Source organism: Engraulis encrasicolus, chromosome 21 (assembly GCF_034702125.1).
Source record: "Engraulis encrasicolus isolate BLACKSEA-1 chromosome 21, IST_EnEncr_1.0, whole genome shotgun sequence".
NCBI classification, from domain to species: domain Eukaryota; kingdom Metazoa; phylum Chordata; class Actinopteri; order Clupeiformes; family Engraulidae; genus Engraulis; species Engraulis encrasicolus.
The window spans coordinates 4,018,404-4,037,551 of NC_085877.1; the positions used below are offsets into that span (position 1 = coordinate 4,018,404).

General features: G+C 43.1%; 2 protein-coding genes across 4 annotated transcripts; one reads left to right on the forward strand and one right to left on the reverse strand.

The window, feature by feature from the left end:
* Nucleotides 1-2,036: 2,036 nt before the first annotated feature.
* Nucleotides 2,037-4,992, reverse strand: zgc:112271 (uncharacterized protein LOC553698 homolog). Its single transcript, XM_063186786.1, has 3 exons — nucleotides 4,788-4,992; nucleotides 3,828-3,925; nucleotides 2,037-3,256 (listed from the first exon to the last, which is right to left on the reverse strand). Exons 1-3 carry the CDS (start codon nucleotides 4,848-4,850, stop codon nucleotides 3,157-3,159), a joined length of 261 nt encoding a protein of 86 aa, XP_063042856.1. The 5' UTR covers nucleotides 4,851-4,992; the 3' UTR covers nucleotides 2,037-3,156.
* Nucleotides 4,993-5,260: 268 nt separating this feature from the next.
* Nucleotides 5,261-18,231, forward strand: slx1b (SLX1 homolog B, structure-specific endonuclease subunit). 3 transcript variants are annotated; one of them, XM_063187233.1, is made up of 5 exons: nucleotides 5,261-5,621; nucleotides 12,902-12,953; nucleotides 13,710-14,054; nucleotides 16,159-16,416; nucleotides 17,655-18,231. In XM_063187233.1, the coding sequence occupies exons 1-5, from the start codon at nucleotides 5,443-5,445 to the stop codon at nucleotides 17,679-17,681; spliced, it is 861 nt and encodes a 286-aa protein (XP_063043303.1). In that variant the 5' UTR covers nucleotides 5,261-5,442; the 3' UTR covers nucleotides 17,682-18,231. The 3 variants fall into 3 exon arrangements, with proteins under 3 accessions (XP_063043303.1, XP_063043305.1, XP_063043304.1); XM_063187235.1 differs by having other exon boundaries at nucleotides 13,827-14,054; XM_063187234.1 differs by having other exon boundaries at nucleotides 16,159-16,442; nucleotides 17,655-17,752.
* The last annotated feature ends 917 nt before the right edge of the window (nucleotides 18,232-19,148 follow it).

Genomic DNA, 19,148 nt, shown 5'->3' on the forward strand with positions numbered 1-19,148 from the left:
GAAAACCTTTGTTTTAGCCATTAAAGCACCGAAATAATGCCTTAAATTACTTTCACACAGTGTGGCAACCGTGGTGTAAGCGGGATAATTGACTCCACGGTGTGCGTATAACAGGAAAAATAATGCACACCGATGTGTATTCGGCTTCGCGTCGTGGCCGCATCACCACCTAGGTGTGCATTATTTTTCCTGTTATACGCACACCGTGTCGTCAATTATCCCTTACTTAATCCTCAGTAGAATTCTACAACAATGGAATTCTATGGAATTTGACAGTTAAGTGGTTTTTAATATCTAACTATCTTGAAGAGGCCTGCTGTAGTGTGGGGAGGGTCAGGGCAAAATCATCAACAGTCCACTGGGCAAATGCCCTCTATGCCATATGGCCAATCCAGCCATGAGCGGTATGGAGCACAGCAGGGATAGGCCTCAACAAAAAAAGAAGAATTATTACTGGCTGGAAGCACATTTTGCAGAGTGAGTATTAAAGTGCTTTCTCAAATCTGGACATAACCTTTGTAGCATAATATGGAGTCCAACTGTTGTCCTTGGATTGCAAAACCTTCCAATTGACAAATATGGTCAGTAAGCATACCACTACCTTTAAGTGGTTATTATATGAATATGAAAGCTCTCTTTGCTATACCGACATTATTGTGAGCCTTGGTGCATCATTTTGACACTCTAGTCGTAGACATAGTCCAACATTGAGCAGCACCTGTGTATATAGTGTGCATGACAATGCTGTCACCACTCATCATAAATGTCACGTGGTATAATCAAAATGCCCTTTTACCCCATGTGATCAGATTTTTAAAACATTTTATTGGTGATCAATAATACCTTATGTGCCCCCCTCTGTCTTTTGGTAGTCAAGACAGAAGCTCAAATCCTCCTCTTGCCTCTCCAACCCCCTCCCTTTAATATTCTGTCTTTTTCTTCCTTCCACATGGGTAGGTGCGCTTGAGGAGGGAAAGTGGTGGAAGTAATGCTCAGACTCAACGCTGCTCTAGGTGCCCGAGTGGGTGCCTGTGCAGAGCTCTACGCCCAGTGGTTTTCAAAGTGGGGGCCAGGGACCCCTGCGGGGTGCCGCGAAGGGAATGCTAGCCTAGGGGGTCCATGGCAGGTTGGTAGAAAACATATAGCACAACAAAATAATTAATGGATGAATTAATGTGCACCAAAATAAACCACAACCAGCCAAACACTACTCCCATTAGTTAAGAACTAGATAATAATCTAATTGCATCTCTGAAAATTACCACCATTATCGTTATTTCATATTACACTGTATATCCAAATGAGACACTGACACACACACATAGAGGGGGAGGCAGAAAAAAAATAGTATAGCCCCAATGTAAGGGGGCATTGTCTGGAATCTACCGGTGTATAGGGGGACCTTGTCATGGTAAAGTTTGGGAACCCCTGCTCTAAGCCTTCTCCACCTCTCTCCTCTCCTTTCTCGCCCTCTCTATGTCTCCCTCCCTCTCGGTTTGACACATGTTCATTAAAAGCACCTCTCGCTGTTGAGTCATGCAAACATTCACAGCATCATTCAGTGGTTCTGTATCCAATATTTTTACACAATTTGATTGAACCGCATCTGTGGTATTCTGTAAACAAACTCTTTGTGTAATCTCCCTCTCTATCTCCACCGATTGTTTGTAAAGCAGCTGGAAATTGTCTTATGTGAAAACACCATGACATGCAACCAGAACATTACGCACCATGGTTACCACACATACGTTACCAAGGACTGATATTATTTGACATTTCACACACAGTATCTCTTTGCATCCCCTCCACAATAGTCATAATTGGTCAAACCATGTACCAAGCTCTGTCACAAGTCACTGTCTTCATTGCAGAAGGTAAATGACATTCTTTCTCTTCATGCGGACCCACTGTAGGCTGTATGGGTCTTGTAGGTAAGCATACTGTTGCGGAAAGCATCAAAGAATTATCACTATTGTTGCTGATAGTAAGGTGAGACGTGTATAGTAAATTATGTTAATTTATTACCAAGTAAATATTCATGAAAAGATCCAATTTGGGAATAAGCAGCACAGTTGTAATGGGCAGCATAGCTGCAATACCTTCTCTTGTCACAATCTACCTTGAGAACAAACAAACGAACAAAAGAACACAATAGAACATTGAAATTGCAATTTGTGGTCCATGTGCACAAAAGTTTAGTGGAGGGAGGGTTGATTGCCTTTGAAATGTGAAATATGCCCTGTCACTAACACTAAGGAAAAGGGGTAAATCACTGCACACTGATCTTCTTTGCTGAAACTTGAAAGAAGATCAGTGTGCTGTGATTTACCCCCCTTCTCCTCGGACAGCACCCGGACTCTGCATAGGGACTCTGTGTTGATCTGCTTGACCCAACAAAAAGTGTCTTCTGCCCTCTAGGGGTCACCCTGATGACATACTTGTGGGCTACTCACTTCATCCACAATAGCTCAAAAAGCAAAGACCACTTTTTCTGAAAACATAAGGCATGGTAGCTTTTCAGGGTTGTAAAAAGTAGAAGTAGAACTACTCTAACAGGTGTCATTACAACACTAATAGCATGATGTTACATAGTTGAAATTACATCTGTACTTCTACTTCTACTTAATACAACTCTGCTAGCTTAAGGTAAAAATATGTTTTAGACTGTGGAAAAGTGCAACTCTACTACAGTGTAATTACAGTCAAACCACACAATTTATTTATACTTATTTCTTTACCGGCAACAAATTAAAAGGCAAACAAAATGCCACACAAACCCAAAAACGAAATGATGCAAATTCTTTTTTCTGATATCACAGGCACTTTTAATTGAATTCCTGTGTACATGGTTGAAAGAGCTAGTTGAAGTAGATATCTGGATGATACAAGTATACCTTGTTTTAACTTAGAAACAAGGATATCAGCAAACTGTTGATGCAACATAAACATGGCTCTGTTTGGACATCATGTATAGCAGTCTGCCGATCTGGTCATGGCATCAAGATTTTTCTTTCATCCTTCATTGCATGCCCGTTGTGCTTGAGTACGTCTGTGTGTGTGTGTGTGTGTGTGTGTGTGTGTGTGTGTGTGTGTGTGTGTGTGTGTGTGTGTGTGTGTGTGTGTGTGTGTGTGTGTGTGTGTGCACACGCTTATGTGCTACTGTGCTTTTTGCTTCTCCCACTGCTCTGGCGTTAGGGTCTTCTGTTCAAATGCATGAATCTCTTTTAGTTCTTCAGCCAAACATGTGTTCACCATCCTGGAAATGAAGCAGACTTGGCTTTATTAAGCAACAGGTGTTTACCAAACTGAAAATGCAACCTTAGCTTAATTGTACTTACAAACCAGGGCTGAGTTTCCCAAAAACTCTTAAGTAGTACTCTTAAAGTCTCACATCATCACTTAAAGTGTATACATACACTATTTTACCTCACACATGCACTTTGCGCGAGCATTTTATTTTCATGTGCGAGAAAAAGGCCTACAAAACGATTGTATGTATCAACTTTTAGTGATGTGGTGTATACACAGGGCTCTAAATATATATTTTTTAATCACTACCCAAATTGCCAAAAGATGTTAATCTTACTAGCCAAATAATACATATTCACTAATGGGACAAAGTGGCAAGTAAGTTGGTCTTTTCTACCAGCCAAACTGATAGAAAAGACCAAATAATTTGCCACTTTCAAATGTAGAGCCCTGCTTGAACTACTTAGGCTTCAGTACCACTTAAATGCTTTTGTGGAAACACAGCCCAGATGAGAGAACACCAGATACAGCTACAATGTAGTAACACAGCACACTTCTCAGCAGCATGTCACTGTTACCTGTGTCTCTGTAAAAGGGGCTTTCCTTCGAACTGGGGAGACACAATGAGAACTTTGAAACTTCCGGCACATCTGTTCGGGGAGGTGTCTTCTACATCCTGTTATTAAGATGACAACGAGGAAAATAAATCCATTAGTCAGATTGGATATAAACTAAGATTCATTAGTAGTTGTCAAGATTGTGCATAAAATAGTGACTTGCTAAGCACTTGGTAAAAAAAATGGGACTTGGACTTGACTTGGTCATTTGTGTCTTAACTTGGAACTTGACTCAGACTTGAGACATAGCCTACTTCTGACTTGGTACCATGTCTTCTAGTCATATTGGGTAGGCTATGGGCCACTAAGCTTTATAGCCTAAATTGGTAGCCTGGTAAACTAGTAAATTACACATCCAATCTCACATTTGGTCTGGTTTATCAGGCTACTAAATTGGTGAAATTCTGAGGAAATCCAAGAAGGTACCGCATATATTTTCTAATATGAGAATATAGACATGGGTGGACATCCCGGCTTCAGAAGGTAAAGACCCTGCCACTAGCCAGCCGACTAATGACCACACACACCTAATCTGCACTGTGTTAGCAGAACAGAGAGAGGATATCTACTCAGTCCATTTTAGGAATGTATGAGGGGAGATCAATTCCCTCACATATGTGCGCATCGTCGGAAAAATGTGCATATTATCTGTAGGCTACCATAGGCACCATAACCATTGGTGCCACCATAGCGTGACACGCATACTCTTTTCCAATAGTAGACAGACATCAGTGAATATTTGAGAGAAGGCGTAGTTTAACAACATACTTCATCAGACAGCCTTTACTACGAGTAGGCCTATATTCAGACAACTCTAGAAGTGTTGTCTTGGCACATTTTCGTGAATTTGCGAAACGCCTGCTTTCATAATGCGGCTTCTCAAACACGGCAACATGCAGCCCAACCAGCAACATCACATACCACATGCACTGCTCCAATCGATGCTATGAGTTTTTCGCGGATGAGGTCAGTTGTTATTGCCATAATTAATAAACGAATAGAATGTCAGATTTATTCAGATGACAGAATTTACACACAGGGTAGGTTTTTTTTTTTTTTTTTTTAATACAGAGAGCTTTCTGTTTTCCCCGTAGCTGCTAATTCAACGCTCTCAGCCAATCGGATTTGTGTGGAACCTCTGAGGGTGGGGTCAAATGGGGTCCTAATTGGGACCCAAACTCAAGTTCGCCTGATCAATAATGAATATTTAAAATGCATAACTCACATACATGACTTTCATTTGTAGAACTTTATTCCAGTAGTTACATTTAATTGATTGTTTGTATCAAATAATCTCCAATTTGCGGGATAAAATACTTCGTTTTGCATTTATAATCAGGCTTATACACAAGCAGCTAAGATTGGTTTTCAAAACATTTTTGCAACAGTTTTGAGTGACACAGCCGGTTTCATAGTTCTAGCGATTATCAGGTTCTAACCTGATTGGTATCGACTTGGAGAGCAGTTATGAACGAGTGAAATCGTCCACTAGTCAGACTTACAAAATACTACCTCTTAAATATGTGAATCGAAAACGACGTTATCCGAACTCCAGCATACTTAAGTAGATTGTACAATGGTGGATGAGGTGGAAGGTTTTTTTGGTGTGTATATGCTATTTTGCACTAACACCATAAAGCGCCTAACTGGGAAAATTTACATCGGTAAAACTGTAGATCCAGAGCGAAGGATCGACCAACACAACGCCGGTAGACAGAGAGGTGGAGCGAAAAAGACCAGTGGCAAAGGACCATGGTAAGCATATCCACCAGGCTGGTTCAGTAGCTCTTGTGTACAACTGAAAAATGTGTGCGTATAATTACACAAACCACGTGTTTTGTTCTGTCTTTTAAATACATGGACAACAACAAAGTAGACCTTACACGGTCGGATTTTGCCACCAATTTTCATGAATGGTGCAAACATCTTTGCGAGTTGCCCCAGATGCACACACACTATTAACGTCAGTTTAGCGGTGCCCATTTTTGTTGTTCTTACATTTAAAGACCTGTGCATGTGTTTGCACAAGCCTTGTTCTACAAGGGCTCGAATAAAACGGTATAACTGTTTATGTGATGTACAGATTCTTGCTTTAAAACGTTAGGTTATGGCTATAACCCTCGGTTCTTTGATAACAGAGTGAGGTGTTTCACTATGGGATACGCTTGGGCGTGACCATCTATGGAAGCTCCAATGACATTACGTCTGTCAAAGACAGACAGTCGACGCAGTCGGGCTCCGCCCGCTTGGGGTGTCTACCCCCGTCGACACGCTGAGTCCAGCATTCTTAACGGTTTCTTCCCCACCTAACAACTAGTGCAAGGAGGGAAAAATAGGTGAAACACCTCACTCTGTTATCAAAGAACCGAGGGTTATAGCCATAACCTAACGTTCTTTTTCTAACTTCGCTCGGTGTTTCACTATGGGAGATATAGCCCACTCCCGGAATGCACGCTATGTAAAGCCCTTATTACAGTAGCATCGGTCAGAATGTATAGATCGCTGCTGGGGAGTCAGAACCTAGTACAGCGTGAGATAAGTGTCGGCCAGATACCTCTAGCTCATGAAAGCGGGCGAACGTGTACCCTGGGGCCCTGTTCGCTACATTGCACAGGCCTACCATTGGCAACCCCGTGGACAGTGCCCTGGAATTGGCCATTCCTGTTAATGCATAAGCTCTTAGGTCCCTAAGGGGCCGGCGAGACATTATTCTGATAGGCAACCGCTGTAGCTTTCACAATCCAATGAGACAACCCCTGACGTGGCAGTGGTAGTCCTTTATGGTGTGTGGCCGCCACAAAAAGTTGAACTCTGCTAAATTCTGTATAGTCACAGAGCTTTAACAGGACACACATAGTTGAGCTCCTGACCCTCCTCTGAGTGAGGGGGCAGGGTGCGGGGCATCCAGGTCCTTTCTCCGACATCTAAAGAAAGTCCTGCTCTGGGCACGAATCTGTAATGGGGAGAAGACGCACCTTCTTCAAATCAGAGTCAGATTGTAAACCAAGAGGGCCTCACAAGGAAGGCTTTTAGTTCACTCACTCATTTCATGGTGGTTAATGCTGTATTAGAACAGTCTTGACAAGCTACACTTCAAACCAGTGATTTGGAGGGGTGAGCGTGTAGCTCAACTTAACCAGAACTAAGTCTCCAAGGAGTACTACCCTGCTGGCTTGTACTTAACTTGTACTTGTGGCTGGCTGAAAATGCAGCAAGGTAAACTTTCCTATTGGGAAAGACTTTAACCCTGTGTATAAGATCCCATAGGAAGCTAAGAAGCTGAACAACAGGGCGTTAGGGAGAAGTGTCTCCGTGTGCCCCATACCTTGAACACACGCCATTTATGACCAAGTATGAAGTGTGTATGCTGCTGTCGCCCCTAGTACAGTCTCGGTGACTGCTGGGAGAGGGCGACTGCGTCTGAATTCTACCTCTCACAGAATGAGCCTACCGGACCAGCCTGTCTAGGTGTGAATTATAAATATCGCTTCTTGTCTGAGAGGATCTCTCAGTAGAGGTGGGGCCCCTGAGGGCCCTCCGAACATCCTTACACAATCGTGACCCCATGGTGACATAATTGGGCCAACAAAATCAGTAGCAGGCTCTGTTGCCTGACTCTGACCAGTGTGGGGGTTATTATGCTTATTGGTGTGAATGCATAGAGCAGGGTGTTTTGCCCATAGCAATCTAGTGCATCTTTTATGCCAAGGAGGAATAGAGGGCACTGTGTGTTTCCTTACAAGGTGTAGAGATAGCAAAAACCTGCACCAACCCCTGCCCCACACAAGCCGATGTTTGAGAGTAGAGAGGATGTTCCCCTTGGCCCTGTTCTGCAGACTTAACAGAAACTGTGACCCAGCAATAGTTTCCTCAACCACCTACATCGTTTTGGAAATGTTTCAGGGCCCAGAACACTTAATGTATATGGTCGCCCTGGATGTGCGATGGTGAAACCACTGCATGAACAACGTGGCCAGTAGGCTTTACTGTAAGCTTTACTGTAAAAGCCCTTCATCATAGAGAGACACCTCTCGCTACCGTAATAGCGGATGCCGTTACACCAACTGTAGTCTAGACCTTGTCTGACTACTAGCCTACTAACGGTGACTTGTTGAACCCAAATTCACTCGATGCTTTAGCGCCGTCCTGGAATCTAATGCTGACTCCTTCGAGAGGGAGCAATAGGGGAAATTGTCTTAATTACAGTATTCTGATCCCAAGCCTGTCAGAGGGGCTAACGCCGTCCTCAATCGCCGGTTGAGGCAGCGAGATGCTGTATGTTTTGCCGTGGCGGCGAAACTCATAATACACATTCTGATTTCAGACAGGCTACAGCCTTGTGATACGATCATCTGCTGTAACTCTTGTGACAACCCCAAAATCGAGACGATGATATGATTGACAAAGCACCTTGTTGTCAGATGTATGCGATTGTGGCATACCTGTTTTTATAAGACGGTCTGTAAAATGCGCTTTCCAGCTGAGATCGCGCAGTATGTTGAACAGAGCCCATTGACGGCTCCTTAGAGTAGAAAAGAAGGGATCTCTTCGTTCGTAACTCGAGAACTCAGTCTACTGACCTTAAATTAGTGTTCCACTGAACCTAGGTGGTTTTGTGATCAACAGAAGTTCTTTATCCACTTACAGTGGAATAAAGTAGTGTTGCGTTTGTGTACTGTACGTCATGGATGAGCATGACCCGTCGCTCTTATATGACGTTAGTCACGTTACCCACGCAGCCGTGACGTGACGCGACGCACACTAGTAGCGTCACCGGAGAGATCTCTGATATGTCTCCGCTGCCAATAAGGGGGAAATGGTGCACCCCTCTTTTTTAAATGTATGTACCGTATTTATTTTCGAGAGAGATTTCTGGTGTCAGTACATTGTACTTGTACACCTCGTGTGTGACTTCTCAATAACAACTCCGTCCTTGGCCCAAGGCCTGGATGGGGATGGCATTCTTTATTTATTTTAAAGCACACTGGTCTGTTGTGGCTACCCCTAGGCTGCACGGGGAGCCACTTTTGTGTTACCAAATCTGCCCCTCGCCTGGGTGCGAGGGGTATTTGTTCCCTTAACACTGCTAAGACTACTGTGATAGTATCCCCTGTGTGCATAATGTTAACAATTTCACCCTTGGCCCCTGCCTGGATGCAAATGATAATTGTTTACTGAGCAGTTTAGTCTGGTGAGACAGAGGCTACTGCTTTGCCTTACTTGTGTAAGTTATGTAGTAACAATTTCGCCCTTGGCTCTTGCCCAGATGCGAATGACCCTTGTTTACTGCACACTTTAGTCTGGTGAGATGCAAAGTGTGCATGTTATAACATGTTAACATTGTTATGTGTTAAGACAATTCGCACTAGGCCCCTACCTAGATGCGAATGACCTTTGTTTACTTAACACTTTAGTCTGGTGAGACACAATGTGTGTATATTGTGTTAATAAAATTCGCCTTTGGCCCTGCCTTGGTGCGAATGACCTTAGTCTACTTAACACCTTAGTGAGATGAGACCGCTCTCATGCATTATGTGCATCTTATGTGTTGACCAAATCGTTCCTGGCCCTTGCTAGGAAGATAAAGATCTTTGTATACTGAACACCTTGGTATACTGAACAGTTTGGTGAAATTACCCTCTGTGTAGCATTGGCGTTTATTTTGTATCAACAGATTCGCCTTTGGCCCACGGCCTAGGTGCGAATAATGTATATTTACTGGACACTGAGATTGGGTGTGATTTGTGCTTGGTGACACTTTGTCTGCAGTTTCAGATTTTGAACACCTGTAAGACATAACCTTTTCTCCATCTTCCTCTCCGCTGTGGGCAAGGACGTGGGAACAAGTGAGCCTGGGCTGTCAGGTCCGCCACTGGGTCCTGTAGGCCGTTTGGACAGTTTGGGCCTCTGTTCTGGGTTGAAGCACCTTGAGCTTCTGACCGTTCTAGCCCTTAGGGTGCAGGCTATGGCCTCTCTCTCCATAGGATGACTACCTTGGCAGTGTTGACCTGTCTGGGAGGTTGGGGCCTGGGGGCGGCTTGTGTGTCAGGCTCGCCCAGAGAGCATCATCCTTCTGCCTGCCGAGACCTTGTCTCCCTCATCTTCACCAGCACAGCGCCGGGCCCTTGGTGCAGCGTGTAGATGATGCCTGAGTGTCTGTTTTGCCGTGTCCGTCTGGACCTGGTGACAGCATCAGAGAGCAATCGGACCGGCTCGCCCACCTATCAGTCTCTCTTGCAGGGGAGAGCGATGTTGGACATAGTCGACACAGCCCGTCGGTTAGGGCACATTTGGAATACTTGTGAGGCTTCCAGTGACAGGGGGCCATCTCTCAGACAGGCCAGGACTGCTGGGAGGGGTGGCCAGGTTGGACTTGAGGAGGGAGGGGGGGTTAGGGGGCAGTGTTGCTGGTCCCTTTCCTTGTTTCCTTGTCTCCTGCATCCTGAGCAGAGGGCCGCCGAGTCAGCATGGTCACTGGGGGGCCTTGATTACTGCAGGATAGGTCGCCCACCCTGTTGGGGTCGAGGGGGCAGCGACGTGATGTCCCTGATATTGTGCTTTATGCTTGGGTATCCTCCTGCTCCCTGTGAGAGGGGGTAGCCTAAGCTGGGGTCGTCCTCGGGTGGCATGGTATCCACAGAGTCTGACTTGTGCATGGGGGCTGTTAGTGACGATCACCACATTCAGCCTCTCCTCCCGAATTGTCCACGCAGTGGTGCAGGTATGGCGGCCTGCAACCGTTGCATGTGCATGGCAGGGTTCCATGCAGACCTGGGATTCTCCGCCCGCCATGGTGGGCTGCGTGGCGCCGGCACGGGAGGCAACGGGCTCTTCACTCTTTATTTTCACTCTTCCCTATGGCGGGGGAAATGCCTGAAGCATCTTTCAGAATAAAAGAGAGGAGAGTAGTGTTACTCGAAGAACTCGTCATAACAAGTGATTACTTCAGTTAACACCAGTGTTAGCAGATTAGCCGCACGTGCGGGGTAGCTACAGATCGAAGCTAGCAACTTGTTTCCCGCCGAGTGGGTTTACATGCGGTGGGTTACCAACAGAAAACAGATTAAAATAGTCAAACAGAGTAGCGAGTGAGGCGTTCTCGCTCCCTGTTGTAAGGTGTAGCTTACCATTAATAAGTTATCACCGGCACCCGAGTGCTGGGTGGAGGTAGAGGTAGCTAAATCAGGCTAAGCTGAAGTTAGGTGGGTTAGGTAGCCCGCCATGCTAAACTTGTAGCTACAGATTGAAGCTAGCAACTTATTTCCCGCCGAGTGGGTTTACATGAGGTGGGTTACCAAATGAAAACAGATGAAAATAGTCAAACAGAGTAGCGAGTAAGGCGTTCTCGCTCCCTGTTGTACGGTGTAGCTTACCATTAATAAGTTATCACCGGCACCCGAGTGCTCGGTGGAGGTAGAGGTAGCTAAATCAGGCTAAGCTGAAGTTAGGTAGCTAGGTGGGTTAGGTAGCCCGCCATGCTAAACTTGAAGTTCGCCACGACGCGGACACTTCACTAGAGTTGGAAAGTAAGCTGACTTAACTGCAAACCTTCAATGCACTTCTTGACGAAGGCAAACAATATAGCACTTACCGGCCGCGGTCGCGTTCGGCGACGGGGTCATGGACGGTCCGTCTGTGAACGGTTAAGCGAGCACAGCCTTGGCAGGTGCGAGGAGCTTGTAGTAGATCTTCACGGGAAGAAAGCGAGAATGCTGGACTCAGCGTGTCGACGGGGGTAGACACCCCAAGCGGGCGGAGCCCGACTGCGTCGACTGTCTGTCTTTGACAGACGTAATGTCATTGGAGCTTCCATAGATGGTCACGCCCAAGCGTATCCCATAGTGAAACACCGAGCGAAGTTAGAAAAAGAACCACGGTGGCCGCCATGTTGCCAGGCTGTTGTCACGAATCAGCTTCTCTATTGGTCCAACACTATCACGTGACGACCGTGGCTCTGTGGCAGCCTTCTTCATCTCCTTCTTCTTCTTCTTCTTGTGTGTGTTGTCCCGGGCTCAGAGAGATAGATTACATTGCATTTATTGGGTTCGGGGGACCTTTGGGACTTTGTCCCGGGCCCAGCAAAAAGCTGTCAGCTGGCCTGTAGTCACTATATCACCAGCTATTGTCACAAAGTTGTCTATTGGACCTTGTATAAAACTCCCTGCTTTGACCTCAAAAACAAAGACCAAATATATATTTTTTTATTTTTTTTATTTTACCTTTATTTTACCAGGGAAATAAAATCACATTGAGAATAAAATTCTCTTTTACAAGTGAGCCCTGGCCAAGGCGGCAGCACACATAACAGTTACATTTACAGACAGGACACAGACAAAACAGAACAAATCAATATGGATAAAGAGATAAAATTACACAATAAAAACCATAAAATAATAAACATAAAACAACATTAGAAGGAGATTAAAATATTAAAAGCAAGTGCAGACAGATTTAAAAGTGTCATTAAGATAGGTTTTAAACTCAGCTACAGACATAAAAACAGCAAGCTTAAGAGATTTCTGCCATTCATTCCAGTGAGTTGGGGCACAATGAATAAAAGCAGTTTTACCAAATTCAGTTTTTATCATGGGGACATTTAAAACAATGTAGCTACTTGAGCGTAGGTTGTATCCTTGACTGCTAAAAGATAAAAGGCTCTGCATATACAAGGGGAGCTGGCCAACTAAGGCCTTGTATACGAATAAAAGCCAATGTTATATATATATATATATATATATATATATATATATATATATATATATATATATATATATATATAAACGTAATTGCATTGTTAGCTTGTTGTATATTACTTAAGAAAGGTTATGTAAATGTATGACATCAGCTGTAAGGTAGGTAGCAAAGCTATGAGCATAGGAAGTATTGGATTTGTGCAGGTGTGGTATATTGTGAATATGTGCATGTAGGCTACAGAGGATATTCTGCACAAGCACACTGTGAACTTATTATGCAGATAATTCAGAAGAAATCTCAGGAATTTGGCTGTTCAATTTTCCTCTGTTTTATTGTTACAGGGAGATGGTTCTAATAATCCACGGTTTTCCATCGGCCATAGCTGCTTTGAGGGTAGGTGTGCAATTTAGGTGCACTACAGTCTTTTCATGCTGCTTATAAGCCAATCAATGTAGCGTTTGCCATGGGACAAATTGCAATAGTAATCATTCCAAGTTTTTTGTAACCCCTAGGTTTATCTAAATAACATACAAAATCTACAGATAGTTATATTTAGTGGAACATACTTCTTTTCAAGGTCAAAGTGCAGTTCAAAAAGTCCAAGGTATTACAGAGTGGCTATCCCAGGGGATGAATTGAGAAGGTAGGGTATAGTGGGTAAAGTGAGTTGCTGTTCTGTTGTGAGGCAACCCTCAGTGCAGTAATGAGTTTAAGGTAGTGTTTTTTTTTGCAAAAGGTTGTGGTGAGGTCTATTGTTTGATATCATTGGCAAAGCCAACATCCCACCCCAGACAGCATGTTTTTATCAGAACAGAGAAAATGTATGTTAGCTGTTATCTTATATCATTGGGGCTCTTTGCGATGTATCTGACTGTGTTTTCACTCGAACACTAAGGAAATGTGGCACCCTATTAAACGAAGGCGCACATAGTTCCTTCACAAGCACCTAAATGAACTCATTCATAGTCCGTTCATCAGGCAGTAAATAATGTGCTTTCAGTTCACGTTTGCCCAAATCATGAACTAGTTCATGAACTGTAGGCTAGTTCATTGAACTATATCAGGTACAACACTGACCACAGATATCAATGCCATTAGCTGATGTGTACACTAATTGCACCTCTCCTTTCTCCTTTGTCCACTCTTCAGTTTGAGTGGGCATGGCAGAATCCCGACAGATCGCGCCGGTTGGCGCACGTGGAAATAAATATAGGAAAAGAAACCAGTCTGCAATTCCACTGGCGCATTGTATCGCACATGTTGCAGGTGGCACCATGGAACCGCTTACCACTCACAGTGCGCTGGTTGCAGCCCAAATACCATCTTCACTTTGACACGGGGTTGTGGCCGCCCTCTCACATGCTTATAGCCTTCGGCGCTGTGAGGGCGAAGAAGAAGACACCAGATGGAGATGCCGTCGCTGACCAGCACGGGGGACAGCAAGAACAGCTGGACAAGAAGGAACGATGCAAACTTTGTTTAGGGATTGTGAAGGTGAGGAACTAAATGACCACACATATTCTTGCTTTAGCATCTCATCTTCTGAGGTTAGATGTACAGTATCATGAAAAGATAAACATCACATTTGTGGCTAGTAGAATAGCTGAATTGCTAGTGACTCTAGAGAGCCACTAGCCACAGTGGCTGGTAAGTGAAAAAGTTATCGTCAAGCAAGCCCTGGTTTGCACCATTTCGTTGTAGCTGATGTTGAATACGGATGTGTTCACTGAAGGCCATTTCAAGTAAGATAATGTAACATTTAGAATTCAGGCGTTACGATTAGAGCTGGGACTCGATTACATTTTTTAATCAAATTAATCTATAGGCTTTGAAATGTATTAATGAAATGAATCGCATTTTAATCGCATTTAAATATCTGACTTGTAAACAGTGAAAAGTTTTTTTTTTTTCACATGGATTTTGAATAATGACAATAAATAAGCTTAATCTAAAAATATTTTTCATTTTTAAAAGAAGAGAAAACTCTTCTCAATTTCAGCAGACTGTTCACCATGAGGCAAAATGCTGCCCTCCAATCTGGTCTAATCCAGAACTATGTAGGCCTAGCTATATTATAGTGTGATTAAAATGAGTATTTTTTTTAGTCGCAAAATTAATGCATTAATGTCCCAGCCCTAGTTACAATGTAACATTTACAATTACAGGCATTACATGTAAATGACCATAAGGTAGCGCCCATGCGCTGCGAACGTCAGCTCAGACTGAAAACAAGGCATGAAAATCAGGGTTGAGAACATAGTTTTTCATTTCACGACCAAAGATTTGTCATTAAAAGTCTCAAAACTCAAATTTGTCAAATCAATTTTTTGACAAACGTGAAGAATAGTAATATATAATGAAAGAATCCCTTTGAGACTAGAAGTACTGGTTCATTGTAAAATTACTACCAGTACTGTAATAGTGGAAGTAGTGCCTCAAGCAGTGTAACATTGGCCTCTTTAGATTTAAAGAATCCATCTATCCATCGGCTTACAGTCTAATCTTGAAATGAGCACAGTCAGCAGCTCTTGACTCAAAATCAGTACTCACCAAAAAACATTTGACAGTGAGGTAACCAGTGTTAGTAAAAGGCTGAAAATAAGCAAATGGAATGACTCGTCATTTTTCATCAGAACAGCAGGGCTCATGACCCGGTGAATAAGTCCAACCTAAATACTTACAGTCGTCAATTTCCACATTAGGAGAGGTGAGAAGCATAGTTTCTGGGACTCACATATGGATCCTAGGCTGTGTTTACTCAACATAAGCTTTTCATTTGAGCCTTGCACACTAAAGTTCCAGCAACTTCAACGAAAAAACTGTTCTTACTCTGCTGCTCCATTTAGGTAAATTTTGTTTTGTGTCGCCTCTTAATTAGCATACCCATTCTGTCATAGACCTAAGTACCATATCAAAGTGCTAGACTTTTTTGGGGATTCCATAACGCTTTGGTAATTTCCTAATGCCAATATTGAATTTTATTCATGGGTGTCCGTGGTCATTTCACAGAGTTCTGTGAGATCACACTGCCATCGCACATCATCACTTGAACAGAATGTACCTCTGATCAATGAGTAACAGGGTGCATCCCAATATGTGACCTTGCCTCCTCCACTTGCCTCCTCCACTTGCTTCTCGTCATGATGACATCACTGACAACAGCATTATATTTCAATATCTTGCAAAAGCTCAATTGTAAAGTATTTTTCTCATTTGCAATTGGGATGGTGAATGAAAAACAGTCCCTCAAAAGTTGTTGTGGCGAGGCTGACAGCTGGGAAACTTTATCGTTTTCTCCACGGAGGAGGGGCCAGGAGGCGGGACGAGGAGACAAGCACAAGTGGAGGAGGCAAGGACACATATTGGGATGCACTCACAATGTGACATCTTGATGCATACTGGATAACTGGCTTTTGCATCTTAATCTAAATTAACTTTAGATTAGACTACTGAGGAGGGTGATTGGGGTGGGGGGAGTTGTATGTGTTGTTTCATGTTGTGTTGTGTACTGTACACTTGTGTGAGGCGGGTAGTCAAGCCTGCTGTGTGGATGGACACATGAGTGTGGCTTTCATAACCATTTGCCGTTTCCTGTCAGCCCTCAGATAAATTGTCCTGCTTCCTGCCACCATGTGACACCGTGTGTCACCTGATTTGTCTGGCCAAGCACTTCCTCAAAGCAGAACACGGCAACCACTGGCTGCCTGTAGAGGGCCGATGTCCTGGCTGCCAGCACTTACTGCTTTGGGGAAATCTCATTCGTCATAAGAATGGCTATGAGCTGGAAGAAACAGCAAGAGCTCCATCATCACCCCAGGATTGTGACCTCGAAATGCCTGCCTTTCTTAAACCCAAGGTGACCTAAGATGACCTCTATCACATGTCAGTATACTAGCATGTCTTACTGAGCTTCTCGCACCTTACATACCAGCTTGACCTCCATCCCAGATGTGCGGAATAAGTTAGCTGGCCAAAGAGCTTTCAGCTTCCATACACCCTCTATCTAATTGTTATTTTATTTCATTATTAAGCTCACTTCATTTATCCTAACTTGTTGATTAATTTCCCATCAGTAATATTTTCCCTATTTGTTTATTTATTTATTTTGTTATCATTATTTTATCATTTGTTTAATATTTGTTTGTTTGAAGCAATTTGAAAACATGGTGGTGATATTATACTGTAAAGAATAAATATTATTATTATTATTAGTAGTAGTGGTACAATGAAGTAGAAGTCAGTGGTATAATGACATACCAAAAAAGTTGTTGTAGTTGTGGGTACTGCGTAATATAAGATCATGTACTGTGAATAAAAGGCCAACTGGGAAACTCCCATTGTCATTGTGGCACAGCACTCCCGCCGCACTGATCCCTTGGGGCGCCATTCGGGGCTGCCCCCTTGCACGGGTGAGTCATAAATGCAATTTTGTTGTGTGCAGTGAACACTTGTGTGCTGTAGAGTGCTGTGTCACAATGACAATGGGAGTAGGAGTTTCCCAATCGGGGCTTTCACTTCACTTACCCATGACTAGATATTGATGGGCCTAGAATTGGGCTGAGAGTGTGTCCCCACTCACACGCCTTTGAACAAACACGTGCAATTATGTGCTTAGCAAAAAAAAACAAAAAAACAACAGTAGTACTGTCTGCTGTGGATCATTTACCGCTTTGATTCTTCAGTGAGAATCTATACAATGTATGGGTGTCATGAAAAAAAGAGAAAGCATTGAATGAGAAGGTGTGTCTAAACGTTTGGCCTGTGCTGTACAGGTATGTTCATATTGGCTCAAGCTAGGGATGTCAACAATTAACAGATTAATCTATGTAAATCAATTAAAGCTTTACTTGTATTATAAAATTCATTGCAATTCATTTGCCACTTATCAATTAATCTTGAGTCGATCAATAAGGTCAATCAACTAGCAATTAATGAATGAATCGATAATTTGCATCCCTAGCTCAAGCTCTATTAGGTTTGGAGGATATGGTGTTACCTTGGGACCTTACGAGCAAATATCACATGACTTGTGGAACAATGCATGTCAGCCATGTTCATTTAAACTTAAATTCCATTATCTTTTATTCCACACAGTCATGTGCTGACGAACTGCAGATCTGACCAGTTACTTCATCACGGCAGTTCCTGTGGAGAGAGAGACTTCCCACCCACTCAGAGTCACAGGCCTGTGTTGACCAGTGAGCAGTGTCTGAGGTTTGAGGTTCGATGGTTGACCCTTCCCCTCAAAGTTTGGCTGGGACAGCAAAACTTGGCCTTGTGATTTCTCCTCCTTCAAGTCACATGAACTGACATGACCCATAGATGTGCATCAGTGGACATGGACAGAGATAAGGCAGAAGTTTCTTGTGAACAGAAAGTAACATTGACCGCGAAAAGGACGCATCAAGTTGGTGTGGAAGAGAAAGAGAAACATGGTCCTTAAATGCAGGGCCGCTGACAGCTTTTGCTGGGTCCTGGACAAAGTCATTCATACATACATACATACATACATACATACATACATACATACATACATACAATGAAATGGACACCCAATTTTGGACCCCCACTCTACCTGGGCCCGGGACAAATTACCCCCCCCCCCCCCCCCTTCAATGAACTGTATTCTTGTGCGAAAATTCAGATGTCCATTTACTTTTATAATAAAGTTTCAGCTGAAGTGCTTCATAATGTTTGTTGTTTTAAAGAAGTACCTCATGGGCAATTATGTTGTTGCATGGGATTGTTTATTCATGTTGCATATAGCAATTAATTAAAGATCAACTAAATGAGACCTATGGCACACTTACACACTGGCAGGAGAGGACAAATGTATAGTCCCTTCGTAGGCTCATTTGCCAGTAATTGTTATGATAGTGGGTAGGTCAAAATCCTAAGTAAAAAGAACTAACCATATACGCCTGGGCTGAGATCTCCGCAAGAATACTATCGCCACGCCATCGATCAATCAATATTATTTATATAGCACAGAACATTATCATCCATAACTGTCATTCAGTGGGCTAAAGAGTAAAGAGAGAAGAGAAAAAATAATAATGTATATTATATTATTATAGACAGTAAATAACTAACCATCTCCCAAAGGCAGATGAAAATAAAGCTGTTTTTAATTTCTTTTTAATAAAGCATGATACGGTTGGGGCAGTTCTAATTTGGGCAGGTAGCTGGTTCTAGCATTTGGCAGCATAAAGACTAAATGCCATTTCTGCTATAATGTAGCGCCCACAGAGTTTTGATTGATTGGATGCTTAACCTGTTCATTCAAGCCAGTTCATACTGTTAAAGGTACACTGTGCAGGGAATGGTCAAAAAAGGTACTGCAGCTATACTGCTCATTGAAACTGGGCTGCCTATTGCCAAATTTGATCTTTTCATGAAAGTTTACTGAGTAATAAACTCATATTTTCTAGTATGGTCCAAGTACAGTCATTTTTGCAGCTAAAAATAGCTATTTCTGGAAATTCAAAATGGCGGACCATGGAGAAGATCCCCCTTTTCATATGAATATAGAATACGGTATATACTAGCAAGACCATTAGCTTGTGTGCCCTTATCGGGAGACCTAAG

Excerpts from the sequence above, each read along its gene's own strand:
- zgc:112271 (XM_063186786.1), bottom strand. The coding sequence starts at position 4,850 with ATGGCAATAACAACTGACCTCATCCGCGAAAAACTCATAGCATCGATT. Across the intron at positions 3,926-4,787 it reads CGATTGGAGCAGTGCATGTG|GATGTAGAAGACACCTCCCC; the intron begins GTATGTGATGTT and ends TCTTAATAACAG. Across the intron at positions 3,257-3,827 it reads CCCCTTTTACAGAGACACAG|GATGGTGAACACATGTTTGG; the intron begins GTAACAGTGACA and ends CTTCATTTCCAG.
- slx1b (XM_063187233.1), top strand. The coding sequence starts at position 5,443 with ATGGTGGATGAGGTGGAAGGTTTTTTTGGTGTGTATATGCTATTTTGC. Across the intron at positions 12,954-13,709 it reads CGGCCATAGCTGCTTTGAGG|TTTGAGTGGGCATGGCAGAA; the intron begins GTAGGTGTGCAA and ends TCCACTCTTCAG. Across the intron at positions 16,417-17,654 it reads CTGCCTTTCTTAAACCCAAG|TCATGTGCTGACGAACTGCA; the intron begins GTGACCTAAGAT and ends TATTCCACACAG.